The 18793-nt window shown below is 38.0% G+C and overlaps 1 protein-coding gene across 5 annotated transcripts in view; it reads right to left on the bottom strand.

Moving 5' to 3' along the window:
- The window catches only part of gria3a (glutamate receptor, ionotropic, AMPA 3a), a 69235-nt gene that overhangs the window by 1314 nt on the left and 49128 nt on the right, over positions 1-18793 (bottom strand). The window contains exons 12-16 of one of the 5 annotated variants that reach the window (XM_040150917.1): positions 16050-16248; positions 9251-9498; positions 2045-2159; positions 579-827; positions 327-405 (exon numbers count right to left, since the gene is read on the bottom strand). In XM_040150917.1, the coding sequence (XP_040006851.1) occupies positions 582-827; positions 2045-2159; positions 9251-9498; positions 16050-16248 (808 nt within the window). In that variant the 3' untranslated portion in view covers positions 327-405; positions 579-581. Of the gene's footprint in view, positions 1-326; positions 406-578; positions 828-2044; positions 2160-6983; positions 7316-8404; positions 8520-9250; positions 9499-16049; positions 16249-18793 lie in introns of those variants that run through there. The other 4 variants (XM_040150920.1, XM_040150915.1, XM_040150918.1 and 1 more) reach the window with 4 other exon arrangements.

The raw sequence follows: 18793 nt of genomic DNA, 5'->3' as shown, positions 1-18793 counted from the left end.
GTTTTCGTTGGTTGAACTTGATAAAACACGAAAGGAATTAAGTTCATTCAACAACTGTTTAGTCACAGTGACATAAACCCAAATCAGATGTTTTGCAAGCACACTGAGGTTAGGGACTGAGTTTGATACTAACCTTCATCATGGTTTGCATTATTTGAATTATTAGGAGAAGAAACAACCATGACCTTATGTGAAATATATTAAAGATTTCAAAGAAATTCCTAAAGCTACAAAACAAGGAGGTCTCTGGGGGATTTTAACTCTCCAACAATGCAGGCTGGGGAGTCTGCCAATATGCTGACCATGTTAATGTAGAGCCTCAGTTTGATGAACTCCCAGCAGTACACTCATTCAATTCATCCTTTCAAATCAACTTCAAGTCGGAGCAACTCCTGTTTCAAAGTTCTGAAAGTAAAAACTAGGCATTTGAAGTTGAATACATTGAAATTCATGAAACCTATATATTTACATTAAGTTAAGTTAACGATAAAAGAGAAGTTGATTCCACTGAAGTCCTGCATGATGTTTTACTTTATGTCCAAACTAACACAGCATGGAAGCAACGACAGAACACGTACCCTTTAGATTTTAACACTCTCTGTTCCATACACGTTGTAGCCTTCACGGTAGGTGGCAAAATTCTGGGTGTTTGCCGGAGGGGCTGGCTTAAAGTTTTGGGCGTTCTTTGCCAGCTTCAGTCTTTTGGTTTCTTGTCGTGACTTATAGCAGAACTCTATCAAAGCCACAGTCATAGCCAGGCCAAGCCCTCCTACCAGAATATAGAAGACTCCTGCCACGTTGCTCAGGCTTAGTGCGCTTGTCTTGTCCTGGGGGAGGTAAAGACCACCATTAAGACTTTTTTAACTGGCACTCTGAGACTGACCTCAAACAAAATGTCTACCCACACCAACATAAATCCTGTATGTAAATTCTGGTGCATTATGACTAAAAAGAAACTCTGAGGAGGTTGCTAATTGTGTCTACAAAACCCTCTGAGGTGTAGTTGCTTAATTTAGCCGATAAGTGAGATAAGTTGGAACAATTTAAATGTGTCTGTTTCCTCCTCTCAAGTTATCTCTACTCTAAAGAGCTGGGAAGGTGAATGTAGAGAGAGCTGCTATCTAGCCTGCTTTACTTTATGGTCTCTTTACGAGACCACCTCTAAAGGAAGGCGGTCGTGGTCGTACAGGTCTACGGATTAAACCCTCATTTCACTGTCACACTGTACCTGCTCAACTTCAACACACTGCAATTGTACAATCAAAGTGGCAAGCTGTGGAAGGCGAATTGAACCATTTTGCTACTATTAAAAGCCAAACAGTGATATTGAAATTCATTTATGTGAGTTTTACCATTTGCATTCTAACCCTGTGGGACATTTTTTTAGACCTAAAGGCAGCAAATTCTACTTTTTATACTTAAAAAGTCTCTTAACTGGCTTATGAACTTATTTAAATGAATTAAAGATATAGGAATATGTTCCTTACTCTGACACTCCATCTATGAGACCTGACTATTAAATATCATTTGACCACCTTGTGCTCGGATGGTATTTAAAGGTCAGTTTGGACTTTGTCAGAATAAGGATGCCTTGGGGAAACTAGCTGGTCATGTTGGAGTTAGTATACACAGTTTGCATACAAATGAATAAGAACACCAATAAACTAAATTTCAATAGAGGTTGATGACAAAATAGCAGTATAATGGTTTCAATTCTATGGTTCAACTTTGTATAATTTTATGGTATGAATCAAAAATAGTGTGTAATCATGCTGCAATTTTACAAATCTTGAATTGTCTATGTACAGCAGTAATGAAGTCATGTTAATGTAATGAGTCATGAGTGTAAATAAACGTGTGACTATGTGTAAAGCACCTCTAGTTTTTAATGTTTTTCAAGTGTTATTCTGAGGGCAGACAAGCCTCAGATATATCATGTCATGGTTAACATGTCTGACAGGATGTATGCTTTAGATGTTTGCATATGAACAGTTAGGTCAAAATGCATTTTGCAATCAGTATAAAAAGACCTGCAGCGACTGACCTTACTTCCAGAGTCCTTGGTTCCACATTCACCCTTATCGTACCACCATTTGTTTTTCAGCTTGTCTAAGATGCCTTGTTCACTGAGTTTCAATACTGCAAGGTTTACAGGAGTTCTTCACGTGGGAAATAACATAAATAACATTTTATTATGTTATTTTATGTTATTCAACTTTTTAAACTACTTTATACTGTACAAAGCGATAGAGTAGGGTCCTGGCCAACACATCACAGATAGCAAGCAACACTACATTATATATAAATATAAATATATGACCTTTCATAATCCATGACTACCCTAGCATGCCAGACCCCAGCTATATCGCTTTGAGTAATCGGCACACACTGATCACAAGAAGAGGAAAGATTTGAACTTGCAGAATAAAGCAGCTGCTGCATAGCTTTCACAGAATGACAGAAAACAGAGGCAGTAATTGCTGAGGGCACATTTGTTTTTGCTATGAGCAGCCTTTTTGATGTTTAGCAAGGTGGATCTAACAGGAACCCTTTCTTGACTAACAGACAAAACACAGCAGTCCAATTTCATTAACAGCTATTACAGGCCAATGTCTGACAAAATCACCCCTTTAAATCACAAAAACATGTCCAATGTGATTCACCACACTGAAAAGCATCTTTTTTACCAACCACGAAAGCAACAATGCAAATTTAGGTCCCGCTTTATAAAACCTATAAAGAAAAGTTGACATGATGAGGTCGATGAGGTCGAGGAAATTTGTAAGAGTGTTGTTGTAAGAGTGTCTAAAGACACATTCTGAACCAAATCCCCGGTAAGCTGCGTTGAAGTTTAGGGGGGGTTTGTTTTGCAAGACATTATGCTCAATTTCCTTGACTGCCTGATTTCCAGGCTGATTTTCTTTCAGAAAAATATCAGTGTTTGTAATCCAACATCATCAAATATATTGCATCCACCACTGTGTTCTTTGTATGTCCAATTGAATACAAACCATGTTTTCTGATTATGTACACAAAATAAATAGAATAGATGCATAAAATAAAAACTCATACATGACTTTAAGTGAATGATCTGCTGTCCTGTTCTCCAGTCAGAGCTCTTTGAAAGGCAAAGTTATGATGATTTTGTTCCTTTTAATAGTGGAAACTACCTCACAAAGGCAAATAGCAGAAACTAGATGCCTGACTTGAAAAGAATTTAAATTTTTCTTGGCAGAGGAGCAGAGGGGAACTTTGAACTAAATGGCTGTTTCACTTAATGAATCAAGCCAGTTTCAAGAAAGATCCTCCATATAGTGATTGTATTATTTGCACAATCATACATTTCGGATGCTTAAGCTCTGTGTTCTTATAGTGCATTTTAGAGAGGATGAATTGCAAACAAAAAAGCTTTCAAGTAAGGGTGGTTGTTTTAATCCATTTGGGAGAAACAGCTTAAAATCGGCAATTTTTCATAATACTTCTGCTTAAGTGAGCTGTATTCATCACAGTATAACACTTTTCTGTAGATCAGTATTGACGAGTATATCGTGGCTCATACAGAATCTTGCTTTCAAGTGTTTTTGTCTCTCTGAGTGTTTTCAAACAGGGCTCTGTACCTCAGTTTAACAGGGTGACAAGGAGACAAAGTAAAGTGGCCTTCAAACCAAAGATTTAGATTCGAGGCTGTTTGACAGCAAACATTCTCCACACTAAAACGTCGTGGACCCAGGTCACTGCTGCTTGTAGCTGCTCTGACCTTTGACCCCCCGGAACAGAAAAGAGAATTTGGCTACACCCTATTTACATTTATTCATATGCTTTGCTTTCCTCAGTGTAAAAACTTTTTGTCATTTAGCCACATAATGATTATGACAGCAGGTTAAGATTGCGGTGGGTTGTAATTGGACAATTACTGCGCAGCATCTTGGGTAGGATGATTTACTCCAATGACTCGTTTTTTCTCTATATTATCATAAATACAAAGAGATATTGTTGTTATATTGTTGATATTAAACATTTCTGAACTGCAACAATCTGCTGGTCATCAGATAAAGACCCTCAGACACACCACCAGGTGGTGGCCATAGACTACAATGATATACTGTTGTGCACTGTCAGGGTTCATCGTTCAAATACACTAAAACCTTCTCCTGTAACTCTTCTCATCATCAAACTGAAACAAAACCAATCTGATCCATACATACTGTAATTCTACGCATAGAAACATATATATCAATAGCTGCAGGGACAAGTTTGATGTTTGCTTATACACTGGAAACTTCCCGACTTTGTTGTTCACTGTATGCGGATGACAATACAGAAAATTATGTAAGGTCATTAAAAATTAAATACTTAAAAATCAAGAGAGCCCAGAGCTAAACAACTGTCACTATCCCTGCTAAAATCTTTTTAAAACATTCATGATGGAGGCAGACATGGCTGAAGGGCTGTTTTAAAGGGACCTCAGAAGTGAAAGAGGTCATTTGTCAAAAACTCACCATGGGGGTAACAGAAAGAGAAGGGGGAAAAAAAACTGTACACGTTTGCCTTCCACGTCCCGAAAGCTGCTTGGGTTTGTATTTACTTTGTTCCAGGCAAAAAAATGATAGCATTAAAATATTTTTGTTCTATTGCCTGTTGCAGTTTGGTCTGTATTGGCAAATATCTCCACCTGTGATTTAGTGTTTAAACAGAAAACATTGTGAGCTGTCCCCCAACTCTGATGTGACAGCAGCTGGTTGACAGTTCCACAGAAACAGATAAACTGAACTCAGACAGATAAAATATGTGATTCATCAGACCTGGAACAGAACTGCTGAATTAAGGTCCACAGCTAAGACCCAGTGACCAAAATCTACATATTATCCAACTCCCATATAAGCTGATATACTCTATCTGTCAAGAAAACTTACTGTAAACCCCCTATTTAGCATTTATAAGCATTATATGAACATTTAATAAATAGTTTATAACTCACTATAATGTAGTTGAATGCAGTTGTAAGGTAACCTTTACAAGTCTTTTACTATTCGAGCGTTCACAGGAAGAGTTATAGTTGTAAGACACATACATCAACACTCATATCTGCTTACAACTACATCAGTGTGTTATAAGCCATTTATTAAATGTTTATATACTGCTTATTAATGCTAACTAGCGGGGCTTAAAGTGTTACCATTTTAATGTAAAAAATATATATATATATGTATACAAAAACACACACACATATACATACATAAACTAAATTATAAAATAGTGTAAAATGTAAAATTTATATAAATGTTAATTTTACATATAAATACAAATTAAGAATATAAATACAATTTAAGTATATTTTATATAGTTTCTTTTCAGTTTATAGTTTTAGTGTAACAGTTTTTTATAAACTGAAAAATTGCACAGCCTACCTACACACCAGCTCACATACACTTAAACATTACATATATTTTTAAATTTTCATCTTTTATATTTCTTTTTCTAATTCTAATTCTTATTTTTACAGTAGTATTAGTATTCTTATCACAAACTAGCCTCAAGAGCATGTCACCCTGCATTTTACTGCACTTATTGTATGAGCTTGTGACAAATGAATGTTTTAAATCTTGAATCAGTGACTCCTTCTGTTTGCCTAAATCTTAAAAATGTGACTTTAAGTGTACAGTATAATGTGCCTGGGGAAAATTAAATGCATGTATTATTTTCCATGCCAACTAACACTACTAAGGTTGTTTTTTTTTTCAATAAGAAGCTCTCTCTCTCTCTCTCTACTTCAGATTCATTACGTGTCCCATCCACTCACCAGCTGACTTCTCCATGTGTAACTCTAATCCTGAAAACACATTATTGTCACCAGCATACTGTATACTGCACTTTACATCAGCAATCAAGGTCTATCTGTCCGGTCCAGTTTCCCCTTCTCTCCATTGACTGTCTGATGATGTGAAGGCTTATTAATTATGCATCCAGTTGACCAATCAGAGTTTGTTGTGTATCATAATCCAAAATGTCTTGCTTGTCTCGAGGACTAAAGCTACTCAGAGGGTAAATGAATGGAATTTCTCACTAATTTTGAAAACTGAGTTTACTAACTTGAAAACACCTTCCCTCGTAAACACTTGTGACAATATGAACGGCCATTTCCATGTCTACTAATTATTTTTTTCACATGTGAAATCACATTTTGTGTTTTAAAAAAAAAGAGAGCAAACAATCTGAATCCAACCCTCTGATCAAGTACAGGGGGTGGACAGAATATCATGAACACATGTGCAGTCTATTACAATGCAAAACAACAGCCAGTGCTATAAATTTCACATTTGTGAAGCTTAATAAATCATAATGCTCAGTTTTTTTAGTGAGACTGTGTCAGAGAGGTGTTGATTCACCTTATAAATAAATCTATTATTTAATATTAATTTAATTATTGTTGTATTGGATTCCATACATTGTACAGCTGTTTCTTTTATTGTGTCCATCCCCTGTAGCTGTTCTGAGTCAGTGCGTAAACGACAAATTAACTGGCTCTGATTTCAGTCACATCAGAACTTTACCCTGTCTGCAAAACAGGAAAGCAGTATCTAAAAACGTTCATGACCACACAAAGTAACTCACAACATGAACAACCCATGCACAATACTGACTCTCATGGCCAAATTAAGACATAAATCACATCCTGTATGATGTCAAATTAAATAAATATCGCACAGTAGAAACATAAATTACCCACAGTGATGTGAATATTTTATATTTTCCGGCTTTGATGAATATAAACTACCTGTACACATGTCTACATATGGGACTTTAACGTTCTGTCTGGGGTTTGGTTTGGTTTTAGTGAGCATGTCGGAATATAAAAACATTAAAATAACTATATGTGCTGAATTTCCTTTGAGCAGCCCAATGATAACATTTCATTAATTTTGTGTTATGCTGTGAATGTCATATTTTCTCAGTGGTAGTTACATACAATATATTTTATATGTCATTGTTAAATTACCCACACATGCATTTCTGGAAGTGAAATAAGGACAAAGAAATATGGCAGTCAGATGCGATAGTGTTACACTGATCATTTACTCTTGTTCTAACCGAGGGATTGAGGCAAATTGCCAGCGAGAGGAGACGGCTTCTTTGTGTTATCCCAATGGTAGTATCCATGTCCTGCTCACTCAGAAATGAATGACTACAGTTCATAACAGCAAAGTTTGCCTCGTCTCTTCTCTCACAATATGCCGAGAGTGCTGTGGTCATGAGGCAAGCTGAAGAGCAGAGGCAGAGATGGATCCACAGTAGGGCTTTTACCTAGCCCTGGCGTCTGAAACACAAGATCAGGGGCCTCATTTATAGAAAGGTTGTACAACAGATTCGACTGAAAAAAAAATCCTCATCAGCGTCAGTATTTTATAGACACACTGATCTGGAAAAAGGTCCCAGTTCTTCTGCAGAGCTGAGCCTGATGTGCACAGCTCTAAAGTAGTGTGAGTAAGGAATTGTATTATGTATTATGCTGGAGAGCATGTGCACATGGTATGAAAAAATCTCTTCTTCTACATAAATCCTCTTCTTTGTTGGTTACTGTTCAGCAAACCTTGCACAGTCTCACTTTAAGGTCTGAATGCATTTTAAAACAAATGTAAGATTCAAATCAAATCCTCTTGTACAAATGGAGCCCCTGGTCATATCTTACACTCTACTACTGCAGGGTTTACCAGGTCAGGGTGGCCATGGAAAGACTTTGACTGGCCTTTGATCAAGACCAACCAAAGGTTTCTGTCAGTCTTACGCTGGATTTCGGTGAGAGGATGTTGGACAAAAAAGTTTGGACCGTTAGTTGTCACTCTGTCATTAGAATTCTCACGTTTGCCTGTGATGCTTAGTCCCCTCAAGATAACGCTGTTTCCCGTGCTTAACGCCCAGGCAGCTAATTGGAGAGTGCATACGTCGATCAAATTGGAGATACTTATCAGGTGAAATTAGATTGTTTCTTCGCTTTAATCCTTCTGGCAGTATTTTGAAAGCCATATATGAAGACACAAAGCTTTCCTGTTGGCCTGTAGATATAAAAAACAGAGGTAAAGCTTGTTTCTGTCTTTCATAACCACAGGCCAAAAACACAGAAACAACTATTCTGTCACAAGCACGATTATAAACTCCTCATATTCAGTTTTCTGATCATCTCCGGTTCTAATTCTGCACTTATTTCACATTGTTGGGCTTTTTTCTCCTCCATTAGCCAAGTAAAGGGTTCCCAGTTGATCACAGTTGCACGATAAAAATGGAAAAACAAACCTATTTATCAGTAACCTCTTAACGTGTGTTTGGGCCCAAAGTTTACAGTGAGTGACGACAGCCTTGCCGATTACTCTGTTCTAGGATACCCGACTTTGGTGACATTGAGGCTGACCTTAGAGTCACCTCCCCCGCTGCCGCACTCTCCCTTGTCGTACCACCATTTGTTTTTCAATTTGTCCAAGAGGCCTTGCTCATTCAGTTTTAACACTGCCAGGTTAACAGCATTTCTTGAAACGATAAAACATAACTTGTAAGAAAATGAACAGGTCCGTGAGAAATCTAATAGAATATTAGTAAAAAATAGTGATAAATATCAATGGTTCATAAGGGGAGCACGGAAGGGACAAATTGGTAAAGAATTTCACTGGTGTGGAAGGGTAAGAAGCATTTTTACAGCAAAGAAAATGTTAAATATTAGAGAGGTGGCATGGAGGGTTACATTGCTTGTAACTGAAGTGTGCGGGATGGGGACATTCTGTCATTGTTGAATTAGAAATAAGAACATCCAGCATGCAGCTTAACATTCATCACAACCGACAGACCAGCATTTTAAGTAGCAAATTAATTCAATAAATATTTCAGTGTTGAATTAGAAGCAATGCAAAAGGGCAACATAGAAACCGGGAGGGAGGAGAGTTTGAAGGGGAGAGAGCAAAACAAACAAGGTTGGGGAAGGTGACGGTGCACATCAACATTCAAATGGATTTACTGCATGTGACTAGTATACCAATAACCTTAAGAGAAAGAAGAAAGTAACACAGACACAAACCAGATACATCGGACAGAACAGAAAATGGCTGAACATGTTGATTCAATTTAAATAATACTGTTCACTCATTGATGCACTTGGGGGAAAAAAGAATTAAGGAGTGAGGAAGAAGAGAATGACAAAAGGAAACATCAGGGTAGGTGGAATACTATAACAACATGGAGGATATTGTTATATTATCCCACCCACCTTAATGCAGAGCCTTTGGGTGTGGCCACACCGTAGCCCTTAGAGTCGAGGTTGCCGCCCACTTTCATGGTGTCGCATGGCTTCCGCTGCTCTATGTACTCGTTCATAGTGGACTCGAGAAGAAAGGCGAACTTGCCCTTCGACTTTCGTACCCGGGAAACCCCGTCTGGTGTTGTCTTGGCAAACACTGAGGGTTCTGCTGATTTCATGTATGACCACATTTTCTCATAAACTGCTATTTTGGAGCGCTGCATTTGAGGACACAGAGAGAAGACAGAAACAGTTTAGTTACGCACTTAATACAACATCGACAACCATGACAACATTCATAATAAGCCACTGTAGGTTGGAGTTAAAGCAGTAGTTAGTTTGGGAAAAGGGCGTAGTGGCTGTCTTATTGAAAGTTACATGAGAAGATTGATGCCACTCTGTGCCCTATGTTTGGAGCTAGAGCCAGGAGGTGACTAGCTTAGCTTAGGGTCTGAATCTTATATTTCATTTACTAAAAAAATGAAAGGCCCTCCCAAGAGTTATTATTATTTTCTTTGGACATTTTCCTTGTCCTAGAAAAACCTGCAATAACCTCACCCTCTAATTAACATGTTATATCTCACTTGTTCAATACACTTGTTTAATACACAAACAAAACGTTTTTATGCTAAGCTCAAAATCAACTCCCTGCTCTAGCTCCACATTTAATGCACAGACATGCTTGAGTGGTATCAATCTCCTCAACTAATGCTCAGTAAGAAAGCAAATGAGCCAATTTCCCTACATTTCTAACTATTACTTTAAAGCAAGTCTGAATCACACAGGAAAAAAAAGTGCTGCTGCTGCTGCTGCTGCTTCTGCTGCGGCTACTCTCCATGTCCCAATCAGTAAAGTGACAGCAGGTGTTTTCAGTCATTGAAGCACCTGCTGAAGTGCAATATGCTTGAACATTTCAGCACATTGAGGGCAATGTACTGACAGTTTTCTGCCTCTTGTAATTCAGAGTGGATTTACCCTTTAAATGCAAACAGTGCAGCAGAGGTAGTGGGCCTTTTGCCAGCAGCCTGAAGTCTGACAGTCTGGCAGCTCAGCAGAAGCAAACTGCAGACCATGTTTGGTATCAATATTAACAGACAGCCTTGACCTCCTCCTCCTCCTCCTCCTCCTCCTTAGTGTGTGCTCCTACTAGCACTTCACAGCTGGATTCACAGTCATCATGGTGATCATTGATTTTTATTCAAACAGATCAATCCTTTTACAAATCCATGTTATCAGTACACTTGATTTGACTATGGTGTTTCTGGAAATTTTAAATGTGTCTTTTAAATAATGACCTGTTGTGCAGCATGATGCTACAACAGCTTGAAATATGTAGTGATTGAATACACTTACAAATATTGAGCTGTAGGTTCTCAACTGAATGTTTAAGTGCAAGGACTTCACATACATTCCTCAATGTAAAGCTCTTCAAGTCAGTGATGCAACCAACAGGTCCTTTTTTATACCAGTAGCCTGCTGTGGAACAATCTACTATTAGATATCATTTAAAGAATTTTCAGAAGTTGTTAATTAAGTTGAGTCAGTTGGACTACATAAAATGTCATTTTTGTATTCTGGTATTTTGATATATCCTTTTTGGGCTTGATCTATACTAAATAAAGATGATTAATACTAGATTATTATCAAATATTATTATAATTGTGTAATATGTTTTATATTATGTAATTTATATATACAATGTCATATAATATTGTATATGTTATGTATTTTAGTATATAATGATAAAACATACTGTACAGCAAAGAGAAAAGGATGATTAAAGAGATGAAAGATTTCTACTATTCAAACAAATTAGTCATTTATTGTGTAACATAATATGAAAATATGATCATGTTACATGATCATGTTTTAGTCTGTCTTGGTTTTTAACATCTTGGGACCAAATGAACACAGTAACAGTGAAAACAGTTAGTTGTAATCACTGTTTTCGAACAGTGATTTCTGCTATGGTCAAGCCTATGCAGCTCTCCTTTGAGTAGATATTTTTTAAAAGCAGCTGAAAAGTCTTCATCATTTTGGTCGCTTTATCCAAATGACCCCCGCAATCAGAGAAAAAAAGAACAACTGGTTGATCAGTCTCCCAAAATGCTAATGTTTTTACTGTAATTTGGTGTTTTACACTAACATAAACCAATCCAATACAATAAAAAGACTGATATCATGAATGATCAGGCACTCAGTAATCTGTGCTAACTTGGTCACATGGTATAAAGCCAAATAGAAGTTCGAATAGTTTGTGTAATTTGCTGTTTGACGGTGCGTACAATTCATTCTGTAATGGCACTGTCTTTAACACATTTGACCTCCTCACTTCACGACTGACAGCTTCACCTCTTTGGCCCAGTCAGCTGCCAGCTGGAGCAGCTACAGACATGCACAGCATAGCCCTGCTCTGACACTCAGTACGCTGCTAAAAATGGCCAGCGAGAGGCTGATCGCCGGCCACCAGGGAGCTGGCGTACACAGCTGTCTACAATAGAGGGGAAAAATGGATGGGAAGCTGCATTAAACTGGGCTAATGTGACCTTCTATTCTGAGCTTGGAAATGGAGAAGCAGCTCAGACGGAACTTTTGGGTCGAAACTTTTCATATTTCCACATGTATTCTTGTCAGAATCGTGTTTACAGCATGACAGTCAAGCTCATAATCTGTCAAACAGGAAGTAGAAAAGTGAATAAGCATCTGACAAGCATCCGAAACTTTGATAACTGGGAACTGTCGTATGTATTTACTTGGTTATTTATAGTATTTGATATAGAGGAATCAAGTCTGTGTATCCAGTTTTATCCAGATTGTGTGTTCAGCAGCTGTGTGAGTCAGTCTCACATCACGTCTGGTAGGTGAAAGTAAAAGAAAACATTGGAGTGAACTGACTAACTATGTCAGCTCAGTGTTGTGTACTGCAATATAAATAATTCACCAAAGATGTAATGGATTGCGGGCTCGGGCTAGTGAGTGAATCATTCCTGACATATGCACGATTTCAGTTCAGCTGAGTGTTCATGTAAACACTCTTAACATGACAATAATAGCTGATGACAGGCTGGACCATAGTGTGAAAACAGCAATTCTTTTCTGGGTTACATGAAGATGCATGCTTGTCAAGAGCTGGGTGTTGAAATCTGTGAAACTCCTCATGCTGTCAGACTGATATATCCATTGAGAAATCTTCTCACTAGAGCAGTCGTGGCTTAACAAAGACAAATTATTCAGCAAATGATTCTTCATTAATGACTGGTGTAACCACAACAACAAATTAACTAACAGACAGGTCATATCCTTACACACTTTCACATTGTGAAAGAATACACTTCTTACAACCATTTTCTTAATACACTTCTAACTTTAAATCTAACATTGTTTACTGTATAACACAAAACCAAATGCAACAAGTTTGTTTCAGTATCAGCAGCTTATTCAAAGTTATTAATGAATCAAATCACAACTTTACTGTAAGTATAAGCAGGCGAAGGTTGAGGAAACATAATATGCAACAATTAATCGCAAAATAATGTGTGGAACATGAGGATCAGATGTCAGAAATTTCTTTTAAGAAACAGTTTTACATTGGGAATTTAGGGATGGGGATGAGAAGACTGATACCAGTTTCATGTCTGTATGCTCAATAGGAAGCTGGAACCAGGAGACGATTAGCTTAGCTTAACATAAAGATTGGAAACAGGGAGAAAGTTAGCTTAGCTCTGTCCGAATACATAAGAAAGGGTGAAAAAAAATCCGCCTTAGCATGTTGTATTTTATTTGTTTTAATCTGTACACAAACAAAAATGAAAAAAATAGGTTTAGAGGTTCTGGTAGGTAGATTTTGAAATTGTAGACAGAGCCAGGCTAGATTCCCTGTTTCCATTCTTTATGCTAAGCTAAACTAAGCCAACTCCCTGCTGCCTGATGCCAATGGTTTGAATGACGCATTATCAGAGAGAAATAAATACATATAAACAATCTAGATGAGAATAGAAACAAAAAGTTCAAATCTATCTAAGGTAAAACTACAACTCCAAGGATGTGCACAGCTCAGTGTCTTGAGAGCAAAGTGTGTTTTAAATAAAAGTCATGAAAAATAAAAGTCATCGAAATGACCCCCAGGAGGCTTTATGGTCTGGATTAGGTGATGCATCCTCTCTAAAGATCACTGTATTTGCAGCTCCTATTAATCATTAGCTTTTCATCACCAGATTTCATCAACCCCTGCCCAGAATGGCTCCTCTGCTCTGACATTTCCAGTTTGGAGGAAGAAAAGCAGAATATTTGTCATTTAGGATGAAGTCACTACATGCCTGTCAATTATCTCCTCAGGAGCACCTTTGACAAATCACAGCCTGCCAGATACTTCTTTGATTAGCACATCCACAGAATGGAACTGCTGCTTATGGATTGGCTTTTAATGTGATGATTCACCATGAAGCCTCTAAAATAATCAGTTTGATATTTCAGTGCATTTTAATTAAAAAAAGGGGTCTGTCTCGAGATGATACATGTGCCACCTACAAAATCTTCTTTCTTTACTTCATCATCTCTTGTACAACACGATAACTCATTCTCAAACAAACTTTAGTTGCCCGTTTAATATCTCATCTGCTGTCTCCCCCTCCGGTCGTAATAACAGAGCCTCTCCTAGAAGTCTAGTTTGAATTATTACACAGTAAAACAAGACAAAATCAGCACAGAATCACTGTCAGCTATGTGATTCAGGATGGGCCATATTAGCTACATTTATTTTGCAATTTGTTCGAAAACGCTACACCCTCCTGCATCTCCTAAACAGATCTCTGAAACAGTTGGTGTCATTTTCGAAATCAGTGGTAATCAACTACTTGGATTCTCCTGCGGTCTCTTCTTGTTTGTATTATTCTCCTTCTCTTTGCAATATAATATCTTTTCTGAACAGCCAAATTTTTCACACATAATGTAACGTGTTAAAGCACTGCAGTGCGTGCGACAGCGTGTTACAGATGACCTCCTCAACGCTGATCACGGGGATTGCTCCGCCTCAGTTCAGCTTTAGTTCAGCTTGGCACAGCAGATCATGTCATTTTGCTTGAACGCCTTTATACTGTAAATCGGTTGGGTCACAGAAACATTACACACGCTGCTATTTGGTCACATCCCTGCAAAATCATTCCCTGTCACTGTTAAGCACACAAGCAAGCATAGGAATAATTCATCCCAAAGTTAAAAATTTTACCAAAACATGTCTTTTGCCTTTTCTCCGGAGAACTATACATGCTTTAATTTGATTAGGTTTTGACTGACTGTGCTAACAAGAAAGCCCTCTCCTGCGAGCAGCAAGTGTAAAATGGAGCAGATAAGCAAATCTAATAGAAACACACTGTATTATCCTCACTGTATTTCAGCACATTTGCATTAGCTGTCCGTAGACCGCAGAAGAGAGTGTAAGATGTGATTTTATAACTCCGTGAGTACTGCGGCAGGGTCTGAAACCAGCAGACAGTACCATCACGATAACTCCCAAATCTAAAGGAGTGCAGGGTTTGTATTTATCAAATGTCTCAGACTCACTCAGAGCAATCAGACCAAGAGACAGAGAAGGACTAAAAATAGGCACAGCTCAGTGCCGGACATTGGATGTGAATGACATTTCCATTTCTGAGGAATAGCATGCCTTCGTTGAGATTGCAGTTTTTTGACAGAGGCCCACAAATTGGAATAATAATGACATCATGTAGTTATTCTTGAAAGTTATTTTTTCTAAAGTTTTTACACAACAAGCCTGAATATCAGACTGAACTGTCATTTCCTTTCACTTCATTCTTTATGAATCAGAGATTTTGGCAGCAATTCAGAGGTCAAGACAAAACCACTGCTTCACAATTTAATGCAGAATTTCAAAAATTGACACATGATTGTCAAGATGATTACCTTATTAAAGACATACACAATCAGTCACCTGCTTTTCTAGAACTAACTGATGTTGAATTATTACTGTTTTTCAGGTTGCAGCTTTATCCGTTTTTTATTACAAGATGTTTAAGAACTGTGTGACCTTGAGTATTTGCACCCTTGCTTTGGGAGCAATTATCCGTTGTGGAGATAAAAATTAATCTACATATTAGTGGAAGTGCCATGAGGCTAATCAGTTTGGTTTATGGTTGGATGAAGGAGCGTAATTGTCCCAGTTGCATAGCTGAATTATTCCTGTTGCCAGAAAGTGTACAGCTGGAAGAAAAAACTTTTGATTTTGATAGAGAGAACCAAAGTTAATGCTGTGGACAAGTGGATTTGCATCCAGGCTGATAACAGGCTTTACCTCCTAAGCCTGATACCGTAATTTAGTTTTGCGGTAGGCAAAGTAGTCTTGACTTAAAGTCTGACTTAAAAAATAGAGCTTATATTCACTATTTATCCCTAATCATCATCTGTGAAATAAATTAACAAATCACTTTTCTTCTAGCTGTTTACTCCCTCAGTAATATTTAATTCATTTCTTATAAAACAGTGTGTCACTGTTTTATGATGTGCTGAATTAATCAAGTGTAGTTGTAGTATTAGTACTTTGGAAGCGCTGTATCAGGGAAAATATACAATTCTAGACATTCTTTTATTGATTATTCATTCTATTTATTACCTGGCAGGTAATAAATCAAAACCCACAGGAAAGCTCGAGAGACTAATTCAGTTCTGTGCTTTTGGACAACATCAACTACCGTTAGAGCAGCTCTTGTTATACACTGCAGCGACAGCATAGTTGACAGCCAGTTGAGACACTCACCCTAAAGAACTCCTTAGTGGAGCCTGAGTCTAACGTCCCATAGGCAATCTCTGTCTGCTTGGCCAGGTCCTCGGCACTCTCGATCGGAGAGACCATCCTCTCCACGGTGAGGAAGGCAGCCAGGTTGGCCGTGTAGGAGGAGATGATGATGAGGGTGAAGAACCACCACACTCCTCCGACAATACGCCCAGACAGAGACCTGAGAGGAGGAAATAAAGCAGAGACACGAGAGCAGTGTGCTCAAATCTATATAAGGAGGGGAAAGAGGATCATTTTCCATTGTGTCTCCAGTGTATGACACATTATCAGCTCAGAATTTGCTGAAAAAGCTCTTTCCTTCATTTGAGAAATGGTATAGTTTTGGATCAACTGTTCATGCAACTTATCTGAAGAGAACCACAATATTATCTCCATGTCCCTGGTGCTCCATGCTATCACATATTTGCATAAATTAATTGAAGTTTAGTATCATTAACTCAATATAGCAGCCTCTACAGCTGATCGAATCTTTGAAAGTAATAATAGGCCTCATTTACTCAATATAATGTGTTCATATTTAGTTTTGGAACTAATTTAGGTGAGCAACCCTCCCAAATAGCCAAAAATGCTCCGCCCAACTACAACCTAAATCCAGACCTGTGACACCCCAGAAGCAGTCCAATAATACTTAGTTTAATTCCAGGGAAGGCAGAGTCCTGGAATATTGTGTATATTTCTTGTCTTTGGTGAAAGACAATGTGTTTATAAAACAAAAACAAAAGGATGGGAGCATCCTGCTCCCGATCTTCAACTTATCGTTGCCAAGTAACTGTAAACGTTCTCTGGTGCCAGGTAGTCAGTTTATCTAGCTGTGGTCTCTGCTGCAGCCAGTGTATGATGTTGAGTGCAGGCATTTGTTAGTGTGTGATCTACAGTAGTTATTCTACTGAAAAATATAACACTCTCCACCACAAATTTAGACCACAGAGAAAACAACAATTCTGAAGTAAAAGTGCCATGTGTCTGTCTGTTATTGAAGTTGGGGTGTGATGAGCCAAACCGCTCCATCACACAGGTGCTCCCATCCTGCTCACCGGGTACTTAACCAATTCTTCACAGATTTCGCATCAGCGTAAAGGCTCCAACTTCAAATCTGTGCCTCACAGTTCAACCCCAGGTTCATATTTTTAAATTTGACTATTCCCTCTGATCACATACTTTACATACTCCTCTGAATGTGTGACAGTGCTGTAAGTGCTGGGTCCATTTGCATTTCATCACTGATTTCTCCTTGTATATTGTTTTCAGAGCTTATTTATGTATCTATGCTATCCACGTGGCACTTTCACATGTTTGTCCATTGTTTGTTTGTCATTCAGAGTTGCATTCAAAATCTACAGTATGTTGTTACTCTATCATCAAGGTTTTCAAAGAGACGGTTTTTCAAAGCCGATTTTGTTAAAGACTTATCTGTAAATGGCTGCAATAATAGGGATTATTATCCAAAAGGTCACATTAAGGTCAGTTTACCACACTTGACTTGAGTTGGTCTAAACATGATTGAGCCAGAGGCAAAGTTTTGGCCACAAAAAAGCACTACAGATTACAGAAAGTGGGATTAAGGTATGGAAATCAGAGAAAACACCTCCTCTTTTGGTGATTACAGCGACCTAGAAACTGTTGGTCTATGTTAAGTTATAATGCACTGTTTGGCAAAACGTACAGAATCAGCAGTTTCAAAGTATCACCATTCAAATTATACTACTTTGGTGCCAGAGTAAGATCCCCCATCTGCTGCTTAATCGATTCTTTTGATTAACTGTGGACCCACAACTTCTAATTCCAGCTTTTCAGAAACTGCTTCCTCTGTGCTTCTTCGAAGAACTGACTTAAATTATGCTGAACTATAGACCTGGGAACATCAGCTTATATTTCGCCCGTGGCATCAAATCTATAACCCTCACATGCAGCAATCATCTCTCTGTAATTGTAGAAAGTAGAAGCAGTCATTAATCTTGACATTTAGGATTTAAGTGGATAAAAGTGGGTTTTTGTTTGTACTTGAGTTGATTTTTCTTGTGTTTCCTTAAAAAATAATAAAACCTGAAAGAATGTTACTTGTCTCAAACTCAAAACCCACATTTTCCCAGCAGCGCATCATTAATCAATCCATTCAAAAATCAATGAATTTTTTGTCATTGGTCTACAACCAGCTTCTCTCCAATCTTCGAAATTCCTAGAAGAAAGGATGTCAAAAGCAGGAATCCTTGAAGAAGAGGTAAGGGACACCACAACAGTGATGAGTAAAGAGATGGACGGTTGAATGAATAGAGGGGATGACTGGATGGCCGTTGTATTGGGAAAATATATCATGTAGTTACGGTGCTGATGATGGTTTTTCCACACAAAATACATTATATGCACCAAGTTGATGACCGTAAAATGGGACATGCAGCAAAAACACGGTAGCCCTCCAAGAGTCATGGGGAATTCAAGTAGCTACTGTGAATGAAATGTGATGACCCCTGTGCATTTTACAGCCCTCAGCATGGTGGATATAAGTTATTTTGTGGATGCAAAGCATCACTGTCAGCATTGAGCTTGAAAACAAATGGATGCACAGTAGAGAGAGGTTTTTTATGGGGAAAGAAAGTACAGTAAAGTGAAGCATGAGGTTAGGTGGACAGCAGCAGTACCAAAGCTCAAAATAACCTATATGCACCATGGCAGGATGGAGATGTACTAAATGTATGGGACTATAAAAT

The sequence above is a fragment of the Xiphias gladius genome, chromosome 17 (assembly GCF_016859285.1).
Source record: "Xiphias gladius isolate SHS-SW01 ecotype Sanya breed wild chromosome 17, ASM1685928v1, whole genome shotgun sequence".
Classification (NCBI taxonomy): domain Eukaryota; kingdom Metazoa; phylum Chordata; class Actinopteri; order Istiophoriformes; family Xiphiidae; genus Xiphias; species Xiphias gladius.
This window is presented reverse-complemented; position numbering and strand designations above follow the sequence as displayed.